Raw genomic sequence first — 21,187 nt, 5'->3', positions numbered from 1 at the left:
TAAATGTCTATGTGGTTGTTTATCGAATGTAAAAATTCGTATTGTTACATGAAAAATGTTATTAATCGTATTTATACGATGTTTGTAATATCTGACCTTAAATGTCAGGTATTGTTTCGATTTACATATGTATGTATGTAATAATGATGTATTTAGATGTCTCGTTCATTATGAGTTTTCAATGTCTTGTAATAAATTAGCCATAGTGACAACCTGGAGCTAATATTTATTTATTCACAAATTTGCCATAGTGACTTTACAGATCAACTCCAAGTCGACACTATGGTTATATAAAAAGGAAATTAATTATTATTATATTATAATAATATTATATATTAATTAAAAGACAAATATGGATAAAACAAATATAAAAATACAAAATTGTAAAAACATGAAATATAAAAATACGAAATTGTAAAAACACAAAATATCAAAATATAAATTGTAAAAATAAAAATATAAAATATAAAATTGTAAATAATAAAATTGTAAATAATAAAATTGTAAATAATAAATAATTGTAAATAATATATAATGTCACTATGGCGAAATTGTAAAAAAAAAGTATTTTATTTTATTTTATTTTATTTTAAAAAATCAATACCACAGAGACTTGACAGGTTGCCCCAAAGCGTCAATGTGATTTTAATACAAATAATAAAAATCATAAAAATTACAAAAAAAACACCATAAAAAAAATAATAAAAATCATAAATAAAAAAAAACATAAGAAAATAATAAAAATCATAAATAAAAAAAAACATCATAAAAAAATAATAAAAATCAAGTAAAAAATATGTACACAAAATAAAAACAAAGAAATAAGATTGAAAAATTTATATCGTGCTATTTAGGATGTGTTCCACCAACTCAACATAACTGGCATCGAATAGGTCCAAGTAATGTGCCAGTAAGTTGAGGAGTCGAACAGCTCTCGAGAGGGGGGAGTTCATGAGCACGTTTGATTTAGCCCTAATTGGTAAAAATATATCATGTTTTCTTAAAACTCTACGATTTTCCGGGGCCCAGAATTTTAGTTTCTCCAGGATAGTGGGATTGTGAATCTCTCCTCTAAGTAATTTTACGAAATGTTTCCCAAGAAATAAATCTCTTCTCTTTGCCAGGGAGTTGAAACCCAAAGATCCCAAGACAAAGGCACTAGGGAACAGATATGGATAAAATCCAAATGTCTTCAGATATAAAAACCTAAGGAATTTCCTTTGGACTCGTTCCAACATTAGAGAGTAACGAAGTTGATAGGGAGACCATATAATGGAGCCAAACTCGAGCACACTGCGAACTAATGTACAATATAAGAGACGAATGGCAGTGAGCCCTAGTTCGGACGAATTACGGATTACGAATCCAAGGATTTTTGTTGCCCTATCACAGATATTCTCAATGTGAATGTTGAAACTCCAACTATTTTCGAAGACTATTCCCAGATCAGATATAAATAATTCTCTCTGAAGAAGAGAATCATGAAATTTATACGGATAATTAATAGGAGAACGAGAACGAGAGTAAGAAATGACCCGACACTTTAGGATATTGAAGGGAAGTTTATTAACATTAGCCCATTCATAAATAGAATTCAAATCCTCTTGCAAATAAAGAGCGTCAGGTAAATCAATTATTCTCTTATAGATTTTTAAGTCATCCGCATATAATAAAAATTTAGAATGGTGAATAGAAGATTGAATATCGTTGATAAATATTAGGAATAATAAAGGGCCAAGATTTGATCCTTGGGGAATCCCAGAAGTGGCAACATACTCATAAGAAAAGCAACTCCCAAACTTAACGAATTGACGTCGATCCTGTAAATAAGAAATAAAAAGACCAACAAGATTATAAGTAAATCCAATAAAACTTAATTTACTAACCAAAATTTTATGATCAACTTTATCAAACGCCTTCTCAAAATCAGTATATATTACATCCATTTGATTATTACAATCCAAAGTGCTGGTTATGTCATTAGAGAAACATAACAAGTTGGTAATAGCTGATCTGGCCGGACGAAAGCCATGCTGCTGATCAATGAGCATACTTTGAAAGTGATTAAAAATGTATCTGTGTAATATTACCTCAAACATTTTGGCTGGCGCTGACAAGATAGTTATTGGTCTGTAGTTCCTTACACAAGATTTATCGTCCTTCTTATGAATAGGAGTTACTTTAGAGCATTTCCATAAATTGGGGAATGAAGAGTTCCTTAGAATTAAATTAAAAATGAATTTTAAAGGTTCTAAGAGACTAACCTCACATCCTTTTAGGATGTAATTAGGGATGGAGTCAGGACCGGAAGAATAAATATTTTTTAACTTTAGAAAGCCATATTTCAGATCGGAAGAGTCAAGATGATTAATCGCTAAAGTGGGGAAAGTAAATTCCGAGTCATTGGTAGGTTCCATGGAATCAGTAGGATTATTGAAAACTGATTTAAAAAAGTCGGCAAATCCATTAGCAATGTTTTGATCACCCTCTAACAATCCAGAATCATTGTACATAATGGTCGACTTTACACGATTTACACGTTTAGAATTGATGAAGTTCCAGAATTTCTTAGGGTTTTTAACTATGGAACTTTCACAATCAGCTACATAAACATTATATGCATTATTAATTAATTTCTTAATTTCCGTACGTAAAATACGGAAATTATTTAAGATAAGAGGATTGCTCGATTTCTTCCAGAGTTTATGTGTTTGATATTTACTTTTTAAGAGATTAATAATTTCTTTAGTAAACCAAGGCGGATAAATCCTTTTACTCGTCACTAATCCTTTCAACCGAAAACAATCATTAAAAATAGAATATATAATGTCATAGAAATTAGAGAGGGCCAAATTAACATCTTTGCACTCATAAACTCGCTCCCATTGACAATTACAAAGAATATCATTTAAATATTTGAAATCAACATTTGTAAATAACCATCCATTTAGGACAGAGGTATTAAGACAGTTATTTATTAAACGAAGTGAGGAATAAGTTATAGTTAATTTTAAATGAATATCAAGAGCAGGATGATAGCTGTCTTCAGGAACCAAGGAATCAACTGAATTTGAAATAATAATATTCTGACAATCTAAATTTGTTAATAGAAAATCCAACATGGAATTATTAAAATAGTTTCGAATAGTATTAATTTGTTTTAAGTTGTATATACTGTAATATAGTATTTGAATTAAAATTGTATCGAAATCTCTTTGTTTTCCAGTTCAAACATCCGTTGAAAATAATACACCACAAAACGTAATATCAATTCGTATCAAGTATAAAATAAAATAACATATTCTTTGATACCTCCATACATACACATGTTTTGTTTTTATTTTTTTCATTTTAAAAGTCGTCAGATTTCTCTGCCTGAATATAACTCCGCTGGAAATGTCGGGTCATATTTTTTTCAATGTGCCTTTCTTGTGTTGCCTTTTGCGTCGTCTCCCATGTCAAACATGATTATTCATGTACTTGGAAGTTGACGTGAAATTAAAACTGAAAATTCATGAAATATTCATGCTCATGCGCACGCGTTCGCGCGAACGTTCCCCAAAATTTCAGACCGAAGCTAAGTAAATTAAGCTCCCATTTGCATAACGCCATTATTCGATTCACTCTATTTCGAAAGCAACTTAATAACTTGACCGAAAAGTTGCATTTTATATATTAAAAATTATATGAACCAATTGAAACTTTCATACGAGAAAAATTTACATATATTTAATACTACATAATGAAAATTTAATCAGCTTTATATATAGTATACGGTACCCCGACATTTCCGCGCAGTCAATAAGCGCCCGACATAAGCGCGCCGACATTGCCGAGCCGCGACAAAACCACGACAGACATAACTAGAGGTAGGATAGCCAAGGTGCCGCTCATTATTCCATTGTTGTAAATCCTTTGTAAAAAAGGTTCGGCAAACCTTTAACAATGCATTTACAACATTTGAACAACAATAGAGGGTGCCCCTCTGAGTCCGGGCTTTAGACATAACCGCGCGCCGACAAAACCGCGCCAACAAAAACCGCTCGGCGACAAAACCGCGCCAGAATCCGCTATCAAATGTAAGTTGCACTCGCGCGTTATCTCGGTAGGGAGTAGTATCTGTTTCGATTTGACTTTATTTGATGTCGTATGGGTGGGACTGGATGCGGAATCGAACTCGTCCATGTCGAACGGTTCAAATAATGCTAGTACATAAACGTTATACGGATGTTTCACAATTCATATTCAGACTTATCAAGTTAACTGTCTTATAAGACTGTTTTGTCTGTCGGCGCGCGGCTATGTCGCCGCGCGGTTATGTCTGCCGCGGTTTTGGCTCTCGCGGTTTTGTCGGGCGCGGGTTTAATGTCGGCGCGCTTATGTCGGGGCGCATATTGACCGCGCGACTTTGACTGGACACCATAATATACATATAGGATCCGGATGTGAAGGATTCCAAGTGAAACGCAGATTAAGTCAGAACTATGTATTTATTAACACATTTCTTCGGGCTTGTTCTCCAACAAGTGACCATAACAACACGCATCCGGTCTTTCCCATGCATACCACACACACTTGATCCCAGCTTGACCAACCATACCTACGGCTCGTTTAAAAATCAATTCTTCATACATATGTATATTTGACATTTGAAATGTTCACAAATTTCTCATTATTTTACCGAAATACAGAATTCGCAACACTTATTTATAGCGTAAGCTTATTTAACTGAGCTGAATGTTTAATGGGTTTCGCAAACAAACATGTCTTCATCGTTTTAATTAACCGTTTCATTAAATGATATTATGAATTCGTTTTTAATTTCAATTAATTAAGCAGAACGTAATGAGGTGCCATTTTCCAGACGCATATATACATATAAATAAATAATCTACGCGTAATAAAGGTCACCTTTTTATGTACTTAAGGTTGCTATGGTATCAAATTTTGTTTCAATTATGCATAAATACACATGTAAGTCAAGAAAAATCAATATTCAAGTTTACAATTTTTTATTAAGAATTTATGAATAAGCCTTATTAAATTTGGTAGCTATTTATAATAATCCATTATATCTGGAAAATCGATGATCGTTGTTACTTGAAATTTTGCCGCTTAAAATTGCCAGGTGAAAAACTCTCTAAAGGAATGTTTGCTTCAGGATGTGATATGTTTTTTAGAAATAATGATGAATACATAAAAATCTTATTCATTTCGATTTTTTTTTTTTTTTGTACATTTGTCTTAATGTTTATACGTATATACGTGTCTACATCGCATTGTTTTGGAGAGGGTATTTCTCCAACGGCTTCCTTTGATTCAGATTTAATTCAAAATTTATTCTTGTTAACCCGAAATACATATCTAATTAACGAGCGGGTCGTTCTTCTGGTTAAAATTTATAAATAGTAATTACATAAAAGCATAGTGACTTTGATATTGACCTCAATTTTCATACTTAATAATGGACATTTAAGCTTCTTATAGTATTAAGCTTGTGACATTTTTCATTATTCAATTAATTTACTAATTGGAAAACTTTTTCAGTATCATTACAGAGAATGACAATATATGTATGTATGTACACATGTACTGTATTTATGTCTATACTTATATATATATTAAATATGTATGTATGTACAATTTACATATGTGAAAGATCAAGGTCATTAATTGTTTTATTCGCATTTTAAAATATGTAAATTGTAGGTATGATAAAAAAATATTCTTTCTTTTGGGTTGTTAGAATCTGTGCTTATATAAATATATTCAAAATTATATTGTACATTGTTTTCTTCAGAATACTAAAAAAAATAAACAACTACTTACATTTTTATTCTACATCTGTAAAGAAATTATATCATATAATTTGAGTTTTACTACAAAACGCGCACATTGATAAGCCAGAGTAAAAAATGAGAACTTTGGATTTCAAATGATTAACCTAGTGGAAAAGTTGCTTCGTATCAAGAGAACGTTAAATAAATTTATTGATTTTAAACAATGTCCAATTTATCTCGAAAATTTCGAAAAAGTGGTTTTTTATTTTCAACTATCTTTTCTCAGATGATAATTGTAACTACTTCTTATAAAAAAAATATGCTCAAAATTCGCCCATTGCATTTTAATTGGGTTGATTGTGATTAGTTTTGACTGATAAACAAGAATTAGAAGTTGACGGTTCGCCAAAAACTCCCACACAAAGTGCGCCAAACTTTAAACGGCCATTTACATACATACATGTATGGTTGAAACGGTATTTTCAAAAAATCGTTTTTTTTCAAGTTTTCGTCATTATTTTTGATATATAAATGTTGTCAAGAGCTTTCTTGACAACTTTTTTTATTATTATCTTTATTTTAAATACAAAAATTATGAAAGAATATATGAACTTTATGAAATATGGGCAATCCAAAATGTCATATTTTGCGTCAATTTATCTAATATTGATATTTTATTTTTTATTTTACATAGATACATATATATATACACAAGGAAAGCCTAACAGGTAGACCCCAATGCGCCTTCCTAGACAATCAATTACAAACATTGCAGCATTTCTATTACATAAATCGCTGTATTTCGAGAGGCTGAAGAACAAAATTTAACAATCAATTAATTAAGTAATTAATCCATAGTGATATCTATGGATTTGGCCTTGTTTTAAAGTTTTTACATACATATTGTACGTACATCAAATTCAGATATTTTTGACATAGCGGGTAGGATTATTTTTGCCAATTTGATGGAGGAACCGTTTCAACAATGAAATCAGATAAATTGGCAAACTCTGATAGGATCGATCGATAACGATCGACTAGGAGTCACAAATATCCAAGACTGATCAGCAGTATTAAATATCAGCACGTGATCGAAACCGATAACCTCTCCGGTGCTAAACATAAACGTAACTACCGAGCCATAATGATGGCTAATATAAAAAAAATTGACATTACTTACGGTTTTCACCAGTTTTGTCTCGTGTCCCGTTGTCCCGAACAAAACTCTCGGGACGCCCAAATGTCCCGGTTTACTACTTTTTAATTCCTACATAAGTTTTTCACTCTAAACATTAACTATAAACAAAAAGTCGATTTCTGGACCAGACAGTTTGGTAAACACTGCAGCAATATTCAACAATGAACTATTTGTCTGTGTCTTATACTTTCTGGAGAACTATGTATATATATGTAAGAGAGACAAAAAATGTGTATCAGGCATCAATAAATTTATCTTGAATCGATAATTTTCTCATACTCTTAATGATTTCTCACACGCAGACGCGGAATAGACAGTCAGAACAGAAAGACTAAAAGATTTCTCTGATTTTGCTAATATTGAATATAAAAATCTACTCTAACATTCAAAATCTGGGTGGCTATCACTATTACCTGCAATATAACGCACTATTTTGAAGCTTTAAAAGCTATTTGAAACTTTAAAAACTTTTTTTTAGCTGAAGAAAAAGCACCAAAAACATTTTTAGATTTTTTCACTAATCTTCTCAGTGAAGTCTATCTTTGGTTTCTTCATTGGAATTGTAGAACTTTTCATTTACTTATATTAAAAATAGAAGGGGAAAAAATCAATTATAGGTAATCTAAATATTATCACTTCGATTTAAAATATATCTATAGAAAAGTCTATGTAAGATCTTTGGAGGGGGGGGGGGTGTCCCGGTTTGACTTGCATGAAATCTGACAACCCTACATTACTACATGCCTTCCTGTCCAAATGAAGCACACCCTTCAAATATTATAAGCCGAGATATATTAAATATTCTTATTATTTAATGTCCTAGCACCACTGGTCGATGTTTACACGTGTGATGGATATATGATGGTAGTTAACCGGTCTCGCAACGTTCCAATAAGCCTGACAGGATGTTACGTCGAAAGCGGCATCACATCTTCCGCTGGATGTGGCCTACACAGGAAATGACTGGCAAAGGGGCCAGGGGGTGGAAAATCCCCCTGTAATAGGCACCCAGCCTCCCCCAATCCTCTAGCCGCCAACCGCACCCCCTGATCGTAAAGAGATCATCCCCAATCAAAATCCAATCAGTTTACCCATCGACATCGACCGCAGCTTTTGATGGATCGTTCGATCACGTCATTATTTTAACCCTTTAACCCGCACAGGCAAAACACATTTTTGTCAATATAGTAGATATAATAACCCATCAGGCAAGGGTAATTAATTAAGTCAATGTTGTTTCACAAACTGTGCATGTACATACACCCAGCGCAAAACGAAGCTTATCAGTTGCATCACATGTAAATAACGATATATTTTTAAAGACTAGGAAAGGAATTTAAAATAACAGTTTTCGTATTATTTTCTACAACTCATCTTCATCAATATGCAGCAAAAAAAAAGCGATTTCGTCAATAGATAACATTATGAGGGGAATCATTGTAAATTTGGAGTAAAAATGATCATTTTTTTATACCTGGAGTAGATTTCATAAATCAAAAAATCGATAAAAACGGTTTTTTTTTCTTTTTCAAGCTTTTCAACATATCAAGGGGACTTCAAATAATAGTAGGGAATACAAATAAAAATGTTTTTTTATTTTAATATTTAATGGGACCCCCTTTGTTTTTAATAAATAGTTTTATTCGTTTAAGTAGTGATTCATATTATTTTTTTAATAATTCATCACTAATTTCATTGTAGCATACATCATAAATAATGTATTATAATTATTTTATGGTTTTTGGTTTCTTATCTCTAATTTTTTTGCCTATTTTGCTTCAAATATTTTCGATTATATTTAGATCCGAGCTGTTTCCTGGCCATTCAATGGAGTTTATACCTAAACTATCTTTATCTTGATCGATACTTAAAAAAAAACTAAATGGTGATATACCAATGCATTAAAAATAATTAAAATAATTGTGAAAACAATTTGAATACTCTAAAATTTTGAACAATGCGCCGGTGCTGAATCATCGTGAAAGACAAGATCCTTAACCATTTCCGGTAAGCCTTCTAATGTAGGAATAACGCTTTTGTCGATGATTTTTTTATACTCCTGTGAGTTGACTGTCCCATCTAGTTTAATGATTGACCGAACACTATACCTTGTGATGGCCCCCAATACCATACCATGGCGAATGTTAAACAGTCAGCGCTTAGCACGATTCTTTATAGCGTTCGCCTGATTTTCGTCGTACTAGCGCCATCCCATCTGATCCAATCAGGTTGAATTTGGATTCATCTGAAAAAGTAATCGTCTCCCAATCTTGAACTGTCCAATTTTTCTTCTCTTTGGCCCACCAAAGACGAGTATCCTTCATTTTCTTTCATACAAAGTTCACGTGTTTATAAAGGTTAGTAGATTGTAGTAGAAAAATTAAAAGCATATTTGTTTGATTTTCGCCGCTTATAGTTAACAAATTGTACTAAAAATAAACATTTTTATATACATACACAAATATATATAGTACTAAGCTTTAAGAAGGAGCTTCCACGTTTTCCTGAAATGACAATGTCGAATGAATTAGAAATATTTCTCTCAGTCGTGTTCATATATTGCCAAATACTATAAGTTTGTTTGAATGTATTGTTACAAATCCCGTGCTGCTATAGCTCGTTTTGATCTTATTTAAAGTAAATAAATTAATCGTACATAGGGAGTATTTTTTATTTGTTTTTATTTATACCAGTAAGGCCTAACAGGTAACCCCAATGAGCCTTACTGGCCAGAAACATTATACATTTGTACAAGTATTATTAGTATTATACTAAGTAAATACATATCATTTAAAACTCATAGAGACATCTATGGTCAAATTTTGTAAATTTGTAGAATTTTTAAACAATTCAGTAAATAAATATATCGATTAACTACCACAGAGACATTTATGGCCAAATTTGTAAATTTTGCAGCATTTTATAGAATTCAGAGAAATTCGAGATTGCTGAAAACTCGATATTTGCGAGAAAATGGATAAGGTTGCCAATTCGGCAAATTTAATTAGCAAACTCTGATAGGAAACGATTCACAAGTCCAAAATCTGACCTGCAGAAACCAGATTTGAACAGAGATTCGAACCGGTGACCACTTTTTTCGAAGCATTATATGCTAACCATTAGTCTATTCTGCTGGTTATAAGACATTAAAAGCGATAAGATAAACACTAAAATTATCGACCTAGAATATACGACCGTTAGTCCTAACAGCCGACTTATTGTGAGAATTAGTCAGAACATCAGACCAAACGTGTTAAAATATCTCTCTTATTCAGAACTTTAAATCTGGAAATAAAAATAAATATTGATTGGGATGTTGACTAAATCATTATCATCCTAATCAACGTTTTTAAAAATACGTATGTATTAAAAAGTATTTACATAACTGCTACACAAATTCAGTTTTCACAATGAATTTAGTATACTATTATATTACGAAACCATAACTTTTGCTTTATATATATTTTGGAAGGGCTCTTATTCAAAAACACTTGAGCAACGCCGGGCAAGTGTGTTTTGTCCGTTGTGCGATTCCATGGCTTTTAATATACATACATATTATATGTACATATATGTATAGAATCATCATATTTGGTATACCTATAAAAACATCGTAGATAGGTTTTGAAAAAGGGTCTTTAAAAGTTCTCTGATTTTCATCTGTCCAGGTAGCGCCGGGCAATATACGACAACATAGTTATTTGTAATATGCAAAACAAATGTTCAGAAAGTAAATAAATCACTTTAGATCGTTTAGAAGGTTTCGTTGAAATTATTTCTTATATCTAGTATGCGACAGTTATACAACTACTTATACAATAGTTATACAATCATACATATGTACTTGTATCTTTAAAGGAATACGAATGTGTTGTTAGTTTGGGAAACACTGCGTTACAGTAATGATTTTTAGACACATATGTATATATGTACGTAATATGTAGATGTCTCGTCTTTATATATTGCTTTGCCTTTTTTAAAACATTATATTTATAAATAAATTCCCGTTTATAAAGATTGAGGTCGAGTTTTCCCAATTTTAAACGTGGAATCGCTTTTACTCCGCTGAATGAATTGGCCCCATTTTCTATGTATGAGAAATTGGAAAATCCTTTTTTTCATACTTGACTTAAGCCGAGGATCTGGTTTTGCCGCCGCTTTCCATATCAATCTTATGCCAATAAATATTTATTGGCTCTATTTATACGTATGTATATAGGTACGTGGCGAGGAAGAAGGGAAAATATAGGCTAAACGACTAATGTTCGCGAGTACCAAAGTCTGGATCGTTTCACGCAAAAGTGGATAAAGTTTAATGCGAGATTTGCTAGTGTGGCAATTTGTGTGCCTTATTATTATGGCATGGTTTGTGTGTTTTAAACGGATAATGGTGGAGCTTATTTTATAGATTCCTTTATACAAATGTATGTATATATATATATATATATATATATATATATATATATATATATATATATATATACATATATATATATATATATATATATATATATATATATATATATATATTGGGATTCCTTTATACAAATGTATGTATATATATATATATATATATATATATATATATATATATATATATATATATATATATATATATATACATATACATATATATGTATTTACATATAATTATATTGAACATTTTATTACTTTAAAGTACTCTCGCTTTATATTTTCTTATATTAAATAATATAATATATTGAAATTTTACACAGCAGCAATAAATATCTTATAACACACATAATTCAATTTAAAATCCAAATAAAAAATAAAATAAAATCTAAAAAATAAAAAGCGTGTAAAACACCTGCCGCGTAACTTAGTCTAACCTTAACAGACAGCTTGTATTAACCCCAATGACAATAGAGAGTGAAGTAATAATATTCACACTCGGTATTGATCTTCTGATTAGTGAAATAAAATATTTTTATTATATATGTATACCAGCAGCGTGGACTATCATATTTTTGCGTAGGGGTGGGTGTTGGAACCAAATAAAAGGCCAAAGTCGCTTCACAGCATTTATTGGGTGATTAAAGAGATCCACGCACTGCCAGTGCTCCGTCCAGAATGCCTTCATATGGCTTAAGTACCTGCTTATAAAGGGCAAGTCGCTCACTGACGTGTCATCTTCATCGACGCGTTTGTTTACATATTGTTATAGTCACGTACCAGATACGCAGTTTCACGGTCTCAGCATGCAGTCCCACGCTTTCACGCTGTCAGTTATGAGAACTATAGCAGGAAGTGACCGAATTCCGTTATCGACCACTAAGTCCATTCGGGGGGTCTCCATTGTTAGCCGACAGCACTTAAGCCTGGAGATAATCCTCGAAAACCAACTATAACGGCGGCTCCTTTTAGCATATGATACAATATTATGCTATCGAGCAGAGTGATCATGGTTAAATTCCCGCTAGTAGCTGCTGCCAGACCTTGGTTTGTGACTACAGGTCGATCGTTTCCGATCAGAGTTTGTCAATTTTTCTGATTTTCATTGAAAATTGGCATCTGCTTTCCAATCTCTCTTGCAAATCTCAAGTTATCCATAGTCTTGAGATTTGTTGATTTCTATAATAAAATGCTGTAAAATTTCCTCCATAGATGTAACTGTGGATTATGTTTATATGAATTCGCATTGTATAAATGCTGTATTGATGATATTGATCGTATTATATATGAATTAGTATACTCGTCGCTTTGGAGCGATCATCTGTAAAGGTGAGTGTACATGTTCGAAAGCTTAAAAAATTCCACTCTGAAAATAAATCTTTAGCTCAGTTTTGCACGGTTCGTTTTTTATACGTATAGGTTTATAAGAAGATACCAATACGGCGAGTACGGGTCCCTGAAGGGCTCAAGCAATAAGTCCTTACAGCCTCGTCAAATTCGGGAGCATGTCAAAATAAAAATAAGGAGCAAATGGTCTCATGCGCCATCGCCGAGAACGTTTTATTATATGGCGGAATCCATGAATAATTTTGCACCTCTGTTTGGGGTTATTCTCGCCGGTCGTGTCGCACACGGCCATAAACACCTCTTTTTTGTTTATTCGATGGGGTTTTTTGAACCCTCGAGATGACGTCGTCGTTCGTACGAGGGTTAGTGCTTTTATTATTATACGCGTGTGGGCTTGTTTCCCTCGCTTATACTATTTTTCCTTTTTTTTTGACGTTTGATCTTCGAATTTTCCTAGAGGAAATCCCAGCGCGGTGACGGCGATATTTTCACGTTTTCGGAAATGTGATACAAATGCGGTGTTTTCCTCATTTTTCCGCGACGCGGTCGTCTTCTCACCCTCTAAATTAGTCTGCGCCAAATCCAAAACAAACCTTCGAAGGCTTCGAGGAATGAAAATAAACCGTGATATTTCTGGTCGAGAAATGTTGATACAAAGCGAATACAATACAGATTCTCTTAATTTATGTCTCTCGTAATAAAGCTTTGCAGGTAGACAGATTTACCTTACCTTTGTTTTATTTAAGCATAATTTCCGCTGAGAAATCAACGGAAGCTCAGAATTTTAATTAATATAATGTACACTCTTGAACGTACGTATGTATAATTTGAATGCTTAATTGAAGTCATGTATATATTTTTGTTTACATAATGTCTTTAAAAATGCGTGGATGTCGAATATTCCTATTATTATATAGGTATATATTATAGATATTAACTGTGTATATCATAATACGTGTTGTTGACCCTTTCCTTGTGATGTGTAATATAATAACTGTATAAAAATGTGAAGGCAATATAGGGAGCGTGAAAAATTGTCAAAATAGTGAAAAAGGAAAACGTAGCCTTGTCGACGACAAAGGACAGGTATTTACGCTGACTTGAAAGGAATACGATAACACGATGAAAGAATAACTACCTAAAAGTGACCCGCACACGTACACGACATGGTCAACCTACACGTATACATATGTACATACATACTATAGATATAGAAATATGTATGTATTATAGTGTATATATTTTTTAATTTGATTTTAAAATTTTTACTTGATTTTTGATTTTTAAATTGCTTTTTATTATTATTAAATTATTATTATCACAATACATCTATATATGTATATCTATATATATATATATATATATATATATATATATATATATATATATATATATATATATATATATATATATATATATATATATATATATATATATATATATATATATATATATTTTATATATATATATATATATATATATATATATATATATATATATATATATATATATATATATATATATATTTTAATAGCTACTGTTCTACTGATCATTTTATATTTTACAATTTTAATTTAATTTTGTTAGTAATCATAGTATTATATATCATTCTAATGTTAATGTACAGCGTAATAGGAAAAAGAACTCAAAAACTTATTAAAAATTTTTACTTGAGAGGTTTTGTAGGTTAGCTTTCCATTTTTACTTTATCTACATATGTATGTAAGTAGTAACAGTATATAAAGTTTTTTCCAATCGAGATTGATTTCACGCATCTATTTTAATATATAGAAAATCCCTCGCTTTGATGTCACTTTATTTTACAAATGTCATTGTTTCCATTATACTAAGTATGATCTTCTTAAATTACCCTACTTCGAATCAAATGTGTATTTATGGACTTCAAGACGTTCTCACAAATTTTCTCAGTATGAATATATTTCAATAAGAAAATAATTTATAAATAAAATAGGATTTATATTTTCATGTTTGCGATGATTCAGAATAAATCAAATAATATCGAAGCATTTTAACAAAAGACGATTATTTTGAAAAAATCATACATAATAAATATAATAATCAAAAATATTCAATCTATCGTTTTTCTAGACATAATAAATTTCAAAATATTTGATACAAAATATATACACTTATGTACATATAATACAAAAGGAATATATAAGATTTATAATATATTAAAAAGATTATATAATATCTTTTTGTTAGTATCATATTTGTTTATTATTTTCTAACCAACCAAACACAATAATATATACTTTTTAAAATACATAAATATTGTAAAAAAAAGCATCCTCTTTGTAAGCGCTTACATAAAATATGCGAATTCGTTTATACCTACTTACATATGTACATTCATATATTCATTTCAGCATTACATACATAAATGTAGAACATTTTCGATTTTGTCAGTTCGAGAGGTTGTGATTTAAGGTTGTCAAAGGATGCTGTATGAAATGAAATATTATATATGTATGTATGTATATAAACCTTCATACATTCACTGCACTCGACAGAGAATGTATGAAATTTCCGGTCGCTTGTTTTTCGACTATTTGCCTATTTCTGCGAAGTTTCCAGGCGGGGAAAACTCAACGCTCGTGACGACCCGGAAAACGCTTTGAAGACTGAAAATCATGCATGCGTCGTTCAAGAGCAGCGTTTCCTCTATTTCGAACGTGTTTTTCGCTCTCGCGAACACCGCAAACAAGAAGACACAGCCTCCTCGCACAGAACAGCAACGCTCAAATATTTTACATCGTCGTTTCGTTCCCACGGCTCGTATACAACCCTTTTTTCTCGAACCTTTTAGGGCCAGACCCGGCTACCTATCGCACGTGTATACCCTTTTGTCGGAAACATAAATTCGACGCCGGGATCCGTTTCGTGGGAGTGTAACGCGACGATATTCCCGGGATTGGAAATTCTTCGCGGTCTGGATTTAAGTCCCCGGGATAAACAAGCCCCCCGAGGGCTTTCTCCTTTCCCCTACCCATTTTCCTTCTCTCCGGCAGCCTTATTGTCTCCGTGCGGATAATCGGATTTGATCCTGGGGAGGCTTTCGAGGAGGACCCGGTCCGATACGATCTCTCTCCGCTCGCCGACAACCCTCTCTGCTAGCAAAGTCCTCCCACACTCCATCCTTGAAGGAATCTTTCGTCACTTTTAAATAAATATACAAGGATACAATGCCCGGATGAAAGTACGCCAAGTCTCAATTGTACGCAATACAGTTGAATTCCATTTCAATGCCGTTCACTGGGTTCAGGAATTTATTTATTATTGTATTTCATGAACATATGCACATACATATATATACCCATATGTACATATTTCAAACTCGATTTGCTTGACTGATCTACATAGATACCCCTACATATGTAATGTAAAAGTCCTCAAATAATTTCAGAGTGAAAAATTATTATATAAATAGTATGTAAGTTAATGTAAAATACAGACTCACTGGATTTGTAGGAATTTGTAGGAAGATTTTTATAAAAAGTTTGCATTAAAAACCAAAATTATGCAAATAAAATTTTTAAATAGTTGGTCATATCATCACGCTTCAAACCTACTGAAAAGAATTTGTAAAATTTTATATTGTGCAGTAAAACATTTATAACTTCTTTTATTGTACTTCAGACGCAAAATTAGCACACTAAATTATTTTTTTTATAATCCTTCTAAATACATCATTATGAGAATAGATTGAGGCCAAAGATATAATTGCATAATCCTCTATATATGTATGTATGAATATATTATAGTTTTATATTGATTGGAATATCTACCATTTTTCCTTTAAGAGGCCCCTCTCATATAAAAATATACATTGAAAAAACGGAAATAATTGGATGTGTATTTAAAAAAAATTAAAGAAATTATGTATGTATTTAATTTAGTTTTTATAAATTGAAAAGTTATCGATGTATTCTTATTATTGAACTCCCCTCTCTTTTACATTTGTGAAGTACAAGGGGCTTCCCGTGAAGATAATTATTTTTGTTCATATTGATCAATGTTTTTTTTTTATTTTGTAATGACTTAATTCGAATCATAGAGGTTTTGATAAGGAATACATGAAATATGAAGACCCTGCATTCAGTATATTTGGAGAAATAAAATAAAATTTAAATCCTGGTCACTCGCTATTATTCACAGTGCGACAAGTGTTAAAAAAACATTTATAGAATTATATTTCATATACCTACCAATTATTCACTTGGTTTTAATTACATCAAATTTGCGTAATGAGCTTGCACTCGTGAAAATACATAATACGCCCACTCAAAAAATGTAATATTACACCATATATAGTATTACGCGTCGAACTTGAATTACACACACATAATTAACATTCTCGACGATTCAAATTTTCGTATGTGTGTATATAATATTATTATAAGAGCGTCTATAAAGACATCTAATAAAGAAGAAAATTCCTTTGTGAGAGAAGTATAACTGTTGCAAAATTGAAATGCGAGGCTTCTAACTTTTCCGCTAACTTCCGTATAATTTTTCCACCCGTCTCGGGGGATGAGGAAGAGAAGGGTTTTCCCAGCCATTCCCCTCGACCGCACCTTCCCAAATGGTGGGCCGTTTTATAACTTAAGTTTTTGAAGAATCCACCCCTGGCTCGCCGACACGTGACACGCTCAATAAATTTCGCACAATCGTACTTTTTAATGCGAAATTTGTTTTATAAACTTTATTACAAATGTTTATTACTCCGCCGCCCGTGAACTCAGCATCATAAAAACCATTCTATTCCAATATTATAGGTATATAATAATTGTGTTTTATGCCGATGAAGTTTTTTCCCCACAGAATCCAACAAGGCTACCGCCGAAAAATGTATTAGGTTGTATAATATTTTTCTTTTAAATGTCATGTTAATAATTTTGATCAGTAACATTCGTAATAAACTTAAGATGTCATAAAACAATAATCACTCAAATCCGTAAACCGGAAGTGATAGTTTACCCTTTATGTTTGATTTATTGCCAATTTGTAAGCACTATACGACGCAATAAAAGATGGTCGTTTGTGCGTTTTTAATCTGTGTCGTCGTTTATGTCCAATTTTAAATGGTGTGTGTTTAATTGATCAGTAACATCAAATACTTTTGGTCAGTAATACAAATAAACAATCAGTACATTCGAGTCAGAACTGAAACGCCTAGTAATTTGAATATATCGATTGATCAGTATTTTATGTTTAACGGACAGTACTTTAATAAAACGGCCATTTAATTTTGATGGTACGTAATTTGATTAGTTCAACGCACAATGTACTGATTTTTTTTAACTCGAAAATTAAATTAATTTTTTAATTTTAAAGTATAGATATTTGGAATCCAATAAAAATATATGCCGACCAAATTCGTAGTGAGTGATCATTTAATTTGAAAATTCCTGACCAATTGTAATTAATTACTGATTGAAAATTACCACTTGATATCGATCCTTTCAGCGTCCAAACATGTCGTTTATTTAATTAAAAAATAATCGTTTTTGCCTCAACGTCTCAGCTTTTGTGTTTGTCTATTTTCGACCCTTTGATTTTGTCCCTGAAAATTCTAAAATGTCACGTCAAATTCCACTCACACGCAAAAGGGGTACGATTTCTATGTATATGTATGTACATACATGTGTATGGTTGATCCATAACGAACGGAGAAGAAAATAAATAAATATCGAATTCAATCGTACCCTTATTGCGTATTCTAGGGTCGCTGAGATATGCGTGTGTGTGAGAAAAGTTTTTCTTATTTATTTACGTGCTTTGTGCTAACATTCTGTTTTGTGTTTCAGACCGAGTAAAATTCAAGCCAGAGAGTAAGTGAGAACAGTAGTAGAAAAATTGTTGACAATGAAAAATAAATAAATAATAGCGAATAGATTAGATGGTTGGACTAAAAACAGTAGTGTTGTAGTTGTAATAGTAGTTACATAGATAAACGGCTAGTGCTAGTTGCAAAGAAAATAGTTTAGAGAGAGTTTTGATTAATGGGTTCGTTTGAACGAAACCATTTATGTATAAACTAAATCATAATACATGCCTTATCTTCTTCGCATAAGCATGAATTCGAGAAACTTTCGCTCGTATGAAAATCTTTTTCTACGATGCAAATATTACATATACTTAACATATGTATAATAAACGCTACAGTGTTCGTAATCTATGGTTATGGTGTTGACGAAACAGTTTTTATATGTATATTTGTGCAAAATATAGAAAAATGCTTGTAGTGAATAACTCATTAGATTGTATGTATTTGCAAAACTGCTGCTTTTTGTGTTTAACATTAACAAATATTTATTTTAAAATATATGTATTGTCTTTGTATGAGAAGCTTTGTTTTGTATTCGAAGAAGTGTGTAGTTACAGTGTTTATGGTCTCATTTTTTTACTTTGGAGATGAAGGAAAAACATAAAGAAATGAATATTATGTGATGACCCTAAACGAGGTTAAGGTTGGGTAAATAATACATGTTTTTAAAAGAACATGAAACTTCAACGTTTTTTTATTATTTTTAATCTTCCACATCTCTAAAAAAATTGAAACCATTCGCTTGTTATACTTTTTGGAATAACAATAAAATCAAATTTCTCTTACAAAATTGCGGCCATTATTATATATTTATAACGTAGTAATTTAAATATATAATTTTTTGATATATTTAAATTACTACGCGATATCGTAACTCTCGATATTGAATTTTCCATAATAAACAATATTATAATACACGTACATACATATGTTTAAATAATAATTCAGGCTCATTGATCTGCACACATATGTTTGACAAATGTTTAAGATTGTTTTCAAACTTGTATTTTCTCTTATACAGCGATTCAGCGATTCATTTTGCATTCACAATCAATACGAAGATCGATACATATTTAGACAAATTATTTCTTTTGATTTGAATAGTTTATTTAATTTATTGTACATTTCTACTATAGGTGTCACGACAGGTAGCCTTAAGGCGAAATTTATGGTCAAAAGTACTGAACATTACAATACAGTTGTTACTATACAATACAATAAATAGCGTCATCTATGAACGAACTGGTATAATCATCAAACTCGATATACAAAGAATTTGCGATAAACACATTCTACATACATATTCAAATAACGCTGACAAATGAGGATAGGTTGCCAATTTTTTTGGAACTGTTTCACTACATTAATCAGATAAATTGAAAAATTCTGATAGGAAATGATCGATCTATAGTCAAATGTATCCAAGTTCTGGCAAGCAACACCGGGTCAGATATTGAACCCATGACCCCTCAGTCGAAAGCATTATACGCTGACTATGTTGCTTCTATTTAACTAATCTTTAAATTATGTATTTCAAAAATTGAAAACAAGTTACTTATTATACTTTGTTCATTTATTAGTGGCCGTATTATCCGACTTTGTTTGGGTGACAAAGTCTTATTAACTAACTATGTATATAAAAAAAAGTTTTTTAAAAACATACCTCTTCTATAATTTGTATATAAAATTATTATTTTGAATAAAAACACCAATAATTTTTTTTACTATCGCCATCTATGTTTAAAACTAACAAACAAACGTCAACCGTAAACGTCAAATAGAATGTCGGCGGGCAAATTACAAACGCGTCTTACACGATATATATTTGCACCATCGTAATGGCGGATATATTTGCACCATTTACTTATATTGATGACCAAAATGAGCAATATGGCAAAGTATGAAAATGATCGGATAAGAGATAAAAATGACCACTAACACGAAAGCCATGTGAAACGTAAAGGAGGTATGTAAAAAATAATAAAAAAAAAACAACCGGCTATTTTACAGTACACACGTATAAGTAAAAAAATAATCTACTACATACATAGTTACTAGCTAAAAAAACTTGTTAGGTTTGTGAGATAATTCTCAAAGTTCAAGGGGAGAACTTGGATTATGGACATCCTTCCCCATTGTACAATTTTAGTTTCGCTGACGATCTTATAATTTCATAATACTGTCCATAAAGAAGTTTTACTTTCAAAAACAAATATTTTTCATAAACCTGCTAGAAAATTATTAAAATGAATACTATTAGATTTTTATCTGTCAAATTTGATAGTTTGAATCTGAAAACTGTAGATTTATTCAACAGATAAACGACCAATCGAACATAAAAACATGCAATTTTTATTCATTTATAGTCGTATATACATATGTATATATATACATGTATTATACATAAAATGGTTATTTCATGATTGCCTGACGATTGTTCGTACAGACTTTGAGGCTGACATTACACAGATTGTTCACATATCACACATATGTATGTACATCACAAAGCAATGCACAGCTTTTTAAACGGTTCTCAATTTCTATCAAGGGAATTTGCATCAAAAATTAATGTTTGTATGTTTGTTATAATTAAAGGAG

The 21,187-nt window shown here is 31.4% G+C and overlaps 1 protein-coding gene and 1 long non-coding RNA gene across 5 annotated transcripts in view; one reads left to right on the top strand and one right to left on the bottom strand.

Moving 5' to 3' along the window:
* Positions 1-21,187, top strand: part of Ptp36E (protein tyrosine phosphatase 36E) — a 305,940-nt gene that overhangs the window by 123,487 nt on the left and 161,266 nt on the right. Inside the window, exon 3 of one of the 4 annotated variants that reach the window (XM_077438564.1) lies at positions 18,570-18,593. The exons of the other annotated variants lie outside the window; for them this stretch is intronic. Within the exon in view, the coding sequence (XP_077294690.1) occupies positions 18,570-18,593 (24 nt within the window). The remainder of the gene's footprint in view (positions 1-18,569; positions 18,594-21,187) is intronic. 4 annotated transcript variants of the gene reach the window in all.
* LOC143917161 (uncharacterized) overlaps positions 1-21,187 on the bottom strand; it is a 198,709-nt gene that overhangs the window by 31,094 nt on the left and 146,428 nt on the right. The window lies entirely within an intron of this gene.

This window comes from Arctopsyche grandis, chromosome 9, assembly GCF_051622035.1.
Source record: "Arctopsyche grandis isolate Sample6627 chromosome 9, ASM5162203v2, whole genome shotgun sequence".
NCBI classification, from domain to species: domain Eukaryota; kingdom Metazoa; phylum Arthropoda; class Insecta; order Trichoptera; family Hydropsychidae; genus Arctopsyche; species Arctopsyche grandis.
Note: the sequence above shows the minus strand (reverse complement) of the source record. Positions and strands in the feature narration are given on the sequence as shown.